The sequence below is a fragment of the Oncorhynchus clarkii genome, chromosome 1 (genome assembly GCF_045791955.1).
Source record: "Oncorhynchus clarkii lewisi isolate Uvic-CL-2024 chromosome 1, UVic_Ocla_1.0, whole genome shotgun sequence".
In the NCBI taxonomy this organism is placed as follows: domain Eukaryota; kingdom Metazoa; phylum Chordata; class Actinopteri; order Salmoniformes; family Salmonidae; genus Oncorhynchus; species Oncorhynchus clarkii.
The window spans coordinates 30,746,883-30,756,059 of NC_092147.1; the positions used below are offsets into that span (position 1 = coordinate 30,746,883).

General features: G+C 42.4%; 1 protein-coding gene across 1 annotated transcript; it reads left to right on the forward strand.

The window, feature by feature from the left end:
- The first annotated feature begins 5,025 nt into the window (after nucleotides 1-5,025).
- Nucleotides 5,026-6,597, forward strand: LOC139416069 (ankyrin repeat domain-containing protein 34C-like). The gene has a single exon (XM_071164324.1). It carries the CDS (start codon nucleotides 5,026-5,028, stop codon nucleotides 6,595-6,597), a length of 1,572 nt encoding a protein of 523 aa, XP_071020425.1.
- The last annotated feature ends 2,580 nt before the right edge of the window (nucleotides 6,598-9,177 follow it).

The window sequence follows — 9,177 nt, forward strand, 5'->3', positions numbered from 1 at the left end:
ATTTTGGGATATGTCTTGCTGTTTCCTACCATTAGATGTGATTCCATATGACTGTATCTTGGGAAACCCTCCAGATCTCTTGGGATGTCATACTGTACTTGTTGTGGGTTGTCTAATTAAAACAAAATAAACTCTCAAATGTCTTAATTTTGAAAGATGTTGTTTCATTTATATCAAGCTTGAACTTTTCATAGGTATGATCCAGAAATACACCCCCTGTTCTTTTAGCCCATCGAGAAGCATTGCATGATATCAGAGTCGAGAGACAAAATGCTATGTTTAAAAGGAGGCAGTGCAGCAGGTGTGATGTTATCCAATTAAACTCAACTCCAGGATGTACTTCACATCAACTGAGTTGAGTGGCGACCAATGTTCCCTCTAATTTTTTTCATCACTGAGCCAACTTCCTCTCTGCTGAGCGCAAACTTGAACATTGTGAAAATCCTGTGCAACTTCCAGTGCGGGTTTACTGTGACCACTGAGGCTGTACCTGCTTTAAGTTACAGTTTTAACAGTGGCCAAGTAGACTAATGTGGTTATTTGATCATAATGTAGGCCTACCAGAGTGGCCTACCATAAAAAACAAAATGGATCCCATAACATATTAACAAAGAAATAGCTGATCTGTCAACAAGTCTACTGTAGCAGCAAATGTGTGGTGTTCAATGTTGGCCTACATTCCATGAGACTTTAGAAAAAGGCTTGACATTAATCTGCTTATCCACTTGTCCTTCAGACAAGGAGGTGACTGAAAATGTTGTGTTGTTTGATGCAAGAAACCCCTTTACAAAATAAAATACATTATTATTCCCATAACATTATTAGAGAGAATCAGACACATGATGCTACCATCGGTCTTTTGGCTACTTAGCTTATTCAAGACTGTCTCAAAATACAACACTGCCCCTATAAGTTATTTAAAAAAAGCTCTCAAAGATGGCTAGAAAAGCGCACATTATGTGCTCTTGTAGGAAATAACCACTCCACCATTGTTGACTAGAAATCAGCTATAACTGGGCTAATAACTCACTAACTAGCAAAGAATATGAACAAATGTGCACAGGTGGCAACATACAGCTCTCACTTTGACATAAAAACAAGCTCATCTACTCATGCTATAAACACAGTCTAGCTCAAAGTGAATGGCACAGATCCAAATATGTCAACAACTATTTGCATGTAAGCTTACTGCAGCTTTGATTGGTTATGACTCACCAGTCTGTGTAGAGTACAGGCCTGAGTCATCCCAGTCAATGCAATATAATCCTACTCCAATGCGCTCTGCCTAATAGAAAATCTCTTGCACAGTTTTTTTATACTATGTCTTGCATAGTTGGTTTTGTTTTGGTAGATAACATTGAAAGTGGCTAATATTCCGATGATTCGATCACAATTCCCACAGTAAAGGGAAATGTTGATAGTGTTAACTAAAGGGAAAAACTAGAAAGTTGAGTGAAGTTCACTCTCATGCATCTCTGCATGAGCAGAAATGTCTTCTGCGTGGCGCGCATTCGTGTAGCTTAGAGGGAACATTGGCATGACTAGTGTGTGCCGACATCACATGAAAAAAAACTACAGATTTCAGCAAACAAAAATACTGTGTATTTGCACGCTATTCTTTTGGTGCTGAAATCCGTAGTTTTTATCTAAACTTAATTTTATGTGACGTCGGAGCTCCAGTCCACCCACACTAGTTGCCGCTGAACTTCGTGGATGTGATGTATATCAGGGAGTTGAGTTTAATTGGCTAGTGCGATGTACTGAAGATGGGATCTGCTCCCATGGGTAACAGCGCTTATTCTCTCTGTTTTAATTATTTATTTCCCCTTTAATATGCTGCAGACGACAGCAGCGTTGGGGCAAAGATCATATGGAGACTGCTGATGTCTGTAGTTCCCAAGTTAATGAACGTGCTTAGACCGGTAAGCTTGGGGAATATGGCTTTGCCCTGTGTTATGATCCCCACTCCATAATCTACCTCCCTGAAGTGGCACCAGTGTGGATAGACTAGCCCCTCACCTCAAAATGATACAGACTGTGTCTTATTTCAGCATCTACATTATTCCAATTATCATGGTATATTACAGCCTCCCTGCTTACATCCACCAACAAAGATCCCTTTTCGTTGCTTGACAACTCTCATCAGAAGGCCTTGACTCCATTATATTTTACTTTTTTTTTTTTACCTCTCAGAGATCTACATCTAGGCAATGCCCTTTCCTTGGATTACCTCTCCTTTTTAAGTGATGTCTGTACCAAGAACCATGTGGACTGTTCCTACACAGAATAGCCAGACAGCCATAATGACTTTCTATCAGTTCCTGGGATGAACACAAGCATGGAAGTAGGTGACTCCCTGCTGTTCCATAAACCACCTCTCCTGTTTGCCTCCCTGGTAAATAACAACATTTCCCAGGAGTCTGTCAAGCAATCACTAGGGGGGAAATCACTGACATCCTTGACTGTTAAAGTCCTGCAACATCAGAGTAGTGATAAATCTGTCCCCTATGAGGAAAAATGCAGGGGTCATAAGGGCTAATGATCAATGGGCTTTGGGATTCTTTGTGCAAATGGAAAACATCATCAACAAATACATTTGGGTAAATGACATAAGAGCCCTCCTGTTTCTTGGTGCAATGTTATTGTTCTGATTACCTGTTCCTTGCAGAGCTGAGAACTCCATAGCTCTCATCAGGAACTGATTCTCTGCTGTCTCATAGCAACCTATAAATAGAAATGTCCCTATTAGGCAGTATGGCTGTGATGGCTGGAACAAGTTGTGGCCTCTTTAATTGTGCTGTAAACATGTCCTGTTTTCAAGATGATGATTTACCCATTATTTTTGCAATATAATAAATCCAAGACAAAAATGTCAAAAAACATCTGCAATGTGTATTCAAGAAATAAACATGAGTGTATTTGTCTTTGTGGTCAGGAGGGCTAAATATTGCAACCAAATTACAATTTTGATGTCTTGGACATGTAGACACCCTGAGATGATTAGGCTACTGAACCTAACTTCAGCACAAGTTTTCCACTTCTGTCATAGGGCAGACAAGTTACAGCCACCTTCCCTGGCTCAACATCTGTGATGTTAATATGAATGATCACATGAAACTGCATAACTTCCAGTGTACAAAAATATTAAATTATACTTTTTGTATATACTGAATCTTGATTCTCCCTATGTTGTGGAAGTGAGACATAGGCTAATCTATAAAAATGTTTTGTCATTATATGCTGTAAAAAAAATGTGTGTTATAAAACTGTGAACCTTTCCATTTTATTGGAAGGTAGAACTGGATTGTTTGTGTGATGCATGACAGAGGTTCTCACCAGACGCAATCTTTATTTTTGTCGACTCTGACGTCAAGAAAATGCACGTTTCATTCACCAGGCAAAAAAAAAGAAAGTTATTTACAACCTCAGTATCTTGAGGTTGTGGTTATTGAATGCGCAGTGAAAGGAATGCCGCCTAATGGATTGATTTAGAACGTTTCCATAACAAAAGCGAGGAGCATGATGAGCTATGCTCCCAGAGCTCGGAACCTAAACCAGGACAGTATTTGAGAAGCTCCGAATAAATTCAGGGATTATAAAGAAGAACCTTGTATTTTCATTTTTTTCCCATTATGTTTCAGGGTCGCTAATGACAAAACATTGGGACACCTTTGAACATGACAAGCCTGCATCAGGTAAGATAAGTGGTGGAATGACAGTTACACCTTCTTGATATCTTGAACATAAGAATATGTGGATTAATGCAGGTTATTTTCACAAAAAACGTAAATAGTCTACATATTAATATATATATATATATATATATATATATATATATATTAAATCCCACACACCTTTTTGAGTAGACAAGTAAATTATAATTCGATAATGGAAGATAGTTTAGCTAATGAGAATATTAAATGTGAGGAGTCCATGGTTATGTGAAGAGTCAAAATAACACATTAAATTGTGGTCCTTCGGGTTACTTCTGCTGATAACAAGTTTCCTGTTATTTTAACGACATAAAGGAATCATAGTAAGTACTACATGTCTGTAAAAAAAAAGTCGCCTAAATTGTACAACAGATCAGGAATTTTGTAGTGAAACGTTTTCTAACAGATGCGCATCTCTAACACAAGTTATCCAAAATGAGGGCCATGGACAGCGACGCGGTATAGCCTAGTCTAATGGTAATCTATTAAACAGATAATGTACGTTAGGTAGCCTACCCGAAGAAGATACATTTTAGTTGTCGTTGAATCGAGTAAGAAAAAATTATCTGAACATTACATAGATGTTTTTGCTGAAAACATGTGACCCAACTCTTCAACTCTTCTAGGATGATTAGCGCTTATGGTGACGATGTTTTTTTCTACAGCCATATGATTATCTCAATATGTCATGTTATTTATTATTGGTATTTAATGATCGAAAAGTTCAGCTAATTAATTTATAGGCTTAGATCTGGGATTAATTGGTCAATTACAGAGCAACAATAACAAAATAACATTACAATATTGAATACTAGGCTATTGTCCATCTATATCTAACAAGCAATACATTCAAGATAAATGGCTTGATTACATATAGGCTATGATGCACAATCTTCCATCTAATTGATGTTTTACACAGGGAGATGGAAGCTTACAGAAGATACATGTGACAAGTTTTGACCACTATTCACAAAAGTATATATTTTTCGTTGCCACTAGCACAGTTTACTGTTTTGACAATAAAACTACCTAAATAGGTATAAAGTTCCTTCCACAATTTCCATACCTGTTCATGTCTTAATAAAATAGATTTTTAGAACACAGACTGCCTCCTGGTGGTAGTCTTGGGAGAGGCTTGGAAAGTATCCATTGTGCTTGTGTGTTTGTGATAATACTAGATGGATGAATCAGTAAGCCGACCTATATATTAAGCAACATATCATGCAAAATAATCTATGCTTTGTTTGAAGGGCTGCAGGTAGTGACTGCCTTTCACCACTGAGGGAGGGCACTATCTGTGTATGTCTTGATAATGATGGCAGACATACTAGAGCTGCGGACAGACGGGAACTCTCTCCTGAAGGCGGTGTGGCTCCGACGCCTGCGGCTCACCAGGCTCCTGCTGGATGGGGGTGCCTACATCAATGAGAGCAACGAGCGAGGAGAGACACCGCTCATGGTGGCCTGCATGTCCAAACACAGCGACCCGCAGAGCGTCAGTAAGGCAAAACTGGTTAAGTACCTACTGGATAACAAGGCTGATCCCAACATCCAGGATAAAGCAGGCCGGACAGCCCTGATGCACGCCTGCAGCCAGAGGGCGGGACATGAGGTGGTGTCCCACCTGTTGACCAATGGGGCAGACCCAAGTCTGGAAGACAGGAGTGGGGCCTCTGCTCTGGTCTATGCCATTAACGGAGACGATAAGGAGACCCTAAAGGGTCTCCTAGACGCATGTAAAGCCAAGGGCAAAGAGGTCATCATTATCACCACAGACAAGTCACCTTCTGGCACCAAAACCACCAAGCAGTACCTGAATGCCCCCCCTTCCACAGAGCTAGAGGATAAGTGCTCCGCTGCATTCTGCACCACTCCCTCTGACATTGAACTCAACACCTCCTCATCACCTAACTCAGCCGAGCAGCACAACACTGTCTTCAGTTTCCAGACAAAGTTGAAAACATCTTCCAGCACAGCAGCAAAGCTTCCCAATGGGCCGACTTCTCCCACGCGGCGACCAGCCAACCCCAAGCGTGCTCGTTTACCCCAGCTGAAACGTCTGCAGTCAGAGCCCTGGGGGCTGATCGCTCCCTCCGTCCTCGCTCCAGCTGCGGCCCACGAGGAGAGTAAAAGAACCACCTCTGATGAGGACGTTGTCACAAGCATCAATGGACTTTCTCTGTCCAAGAGATCGACTCTGTCTCGACAAAACAGTGTGGATGGCAAGGATGTGTTGTTTCCACAAATTTCATCCTCATTATCTGTCCCTCCAACTTCCAACTCGGCATATGAGAGGAGTCTGTGTCAGCAGCACCAGCCCCTAGCCAGGCGTAGCACCGTCCCTGCAGAGCAGGACAGTAGCAGTAACACTGGGCCAGCCAGTTTGAGAGACACAGTCTACAGGAGATGGCTAGGCACTGACCACTATGACTCAGACTTCCAGCTGTACTCAGACTGTGGCATGCTGGACTCTCCTAAGGTTCCTTTAGAAAGGAAGAAACTCAACGGATCTCCGTTAGCCATTCTGACCAACTCCAGGGAGTCCATAGACATCAACAACAGCACGTCATCTCCCAGCACAGCACGACGGTGCGCACCAGGCCTCCTGGAGAGGCGAGGCTCAGGGACTCTACTGCTGGACTACATTTCCCATACCCGGCCTGGCCATCTACCCCCCCTGAACTTCAACCCCAACCCTCCTATACCTGACATTGGAAGCAGCAGCAAGCCCTCATCCCCTCTTGCCTCAGGTTTCAGATCAATAGCTCCAGTAGCAGCAAACTCACCAAATAGAGTCCAGCTCAAGTCAAAGAAGAAACTTGTAAGGAGGCACTCTATGCAAGTGGAGCAAATGAAACAACTCTCTGCTTTTGAGGAGCTGTAGTGGGACTCATTGTTTGTAGATGTAGCAATGTTCATCACATAAAAAAACTTGTAACTTTTCTAAAGAAAATGTCCTGATTTTGTAGATTTTTTTTATTTCAACCTTTCCTCTTAGAAAATCAGTGGAACAAGAATATAGCTTGCTTATACAGTTGTAAATGTTATTAATGCTCTTAGAATATCTGTAATGCTCCGGGTGTCGTGGGTGTGGAGTCAAATGCAGGAGACAGAGTTCAATGCTGCGCGTCTTTTAATCGCACCAATGCACCACAGGGTGCTCACAAAAACGTTACGTTCCCAAAACACAGGGAATCAAAATGTACAATGGGAAACAATCCCGACCGGACACTAACACGTGCCTATACCACAGAGCCGAAGGTTACATAGAAATAATCCCGCACAACAACCAGGCGGGCCGGCTGTCTAATAAAGACAAACTAATTAAACATTCACAGGTGCTACCACTCAACATACAAGGAAGGGAAGGAAAAGCAATCAGTGGCAGCTAATAGGCCGGTGACGACGACCGCCGAGCGCCACCTGCCCGGGAAAGGGAAACACCCTCGGTCGGACTCGTGACAATATCAGCACCACCTATTCAACATTACAGGTTAGACACTAGCAACATCTCAAGGTAACAACTGATGGCTGAGAGATTCAAAAGCATTACATTTCTAGACAATTAAAAATCACAAAAACTATTTGAATGTAACCGTATGAATAACAATTATTTGTTGGGCCATCAAGTCCTTTAGATGTGCAATCCTAAGAACACATACAGTAGGAGATACATGTGTAGCCAACAAACCAGATGGTTGTGTAGAATTATGTTATTCATTCAAAATGCAGGTGGGCTAACTAGAAATACAAAAAAAAATGTGTTATGTTTTGTATGTTGTAGCTCTAGTATGAAAGGGAGTTTGATTGTTTTGAAGCACATTTGTATACAGTGCCTTCAAGACAATTATCGGAAAAGAAGGTGGATCAAAAAGTTATTTATAAGTCCCAATGCAACCAAAGGGTGTTTTGTTTTAGTGCCGTTGGTTTTCTGCCCAATATGAAAGGCTAAGAAAACATACAAATCCTATGACTTATATGCCTTAAGTACAATTAAAGAGATTATGGAAATCAGCACTTCATTATCGTAAATTCTAAATTGCCCAAGAGAAAAATAAAATGTTGTTTCTCCAAATGTTTTGTAGATATAGCAGGGCATGTATTTTCATACATTAGTTCCATGACAAAACAACACAAATTCAGCAAAAAAAGCAACTGCGTTTATTTTCAGCAAACTCAACAAGTGTAAATATTTGTATGAACATAACAAGATTCAACAACTGAGACATAAGCTGAACAAGTTCCACAGACATGTGACTAACATAAACGGAATAATGTGTCCCTGAATAAAGGGAGGGGTCAAAAGTAACAGTCAGTATCTGGTGTGGCCACCAGCTGCATTAAGTACTGCAGTGCATTTCCTCCTCATGGACTGCACCAGATTTGCCAGTTCTTGCTGTGAGATGTTACCCCACTCTTCCACCAAGGCACTTGCAAGTGGCCCTGGCCCTCACCATCCGATTCAAAGGGTGCCAGATGTGCTCAATGGGATTGAGATCCGTGCTCTTCGCTGGCCATGGTAGAACACTGACATTCCTGTCTTGCAGGAAATCACACACAGAACGAGCAGTATGGCTGGTGGCATTGTCATGCTGGAGGGTCATGTCAGGATGAGCCTGCAGGAAGGGTACCACATGAGGGAGGAGGATGTCTTCTCTGTAACACACAGCGTTGAGATTGCCTGCAATGACAACAAGCTCAGTCCGATGATGCTGTTACACACCGCCCCAGACCATGACGAACCCTCCACCTCCAAATCGATCCCGCTCCAGAGTGTGTAACGCTCATTCCTTCGATGATAAACGCAAATCCGACCATCACCCATGGTGAGACAAAACAGCGACTCGTCAGTGAAGAGCACTTTTTGCCAGTCCTGTCGACGGAAGAGCACTTTTTGCCAGTCCTGGTCCAGCGACGGTGGGTTTTTGCCCATAGGCGACGTTGTTGCCGGTGATGTCTGGTGAGGACCGGCCTTACAACAGGCCTACAAGCACTCAGTCCAGCCTCTTTCAGCCTATTGCGGACAGTCTGAGCACTGATGGAGGGATTGTGCATTTCTGGTGTAACTCGGGCAGTTGTTGTTGCCATCCTGTACCTGTCCCGCAGGTGTGATGTTCAGATGTACCGATCCTGTGCAGGTGTCGTTACACGTGGTCTGCCACTGTGAGGATGATCAGCTGTCAGCCCTGTCTCCCTGTAGTGCGGTCTTAGGCGTCTCACAGTACGGACATTGCTATTTATTGCCTTGGCCACATCTGCAGTCCTCATGTCTCCTTGCAGCATGCCTAAGGCACGTTCACACAGATGAGCAGGTACCCTGGGCATCTTTCTTTTGGTGTTTTTCAGAGTCAGTAAAAAGGCCTCTTTAGTGTCCTAAGTTTTCATAACTGTGACCTTAATTGCCTACCGTCTGTAAGCTGTTAGTGTCTTAACGACCATTCCACAGGTGCATGTTCATTAATTG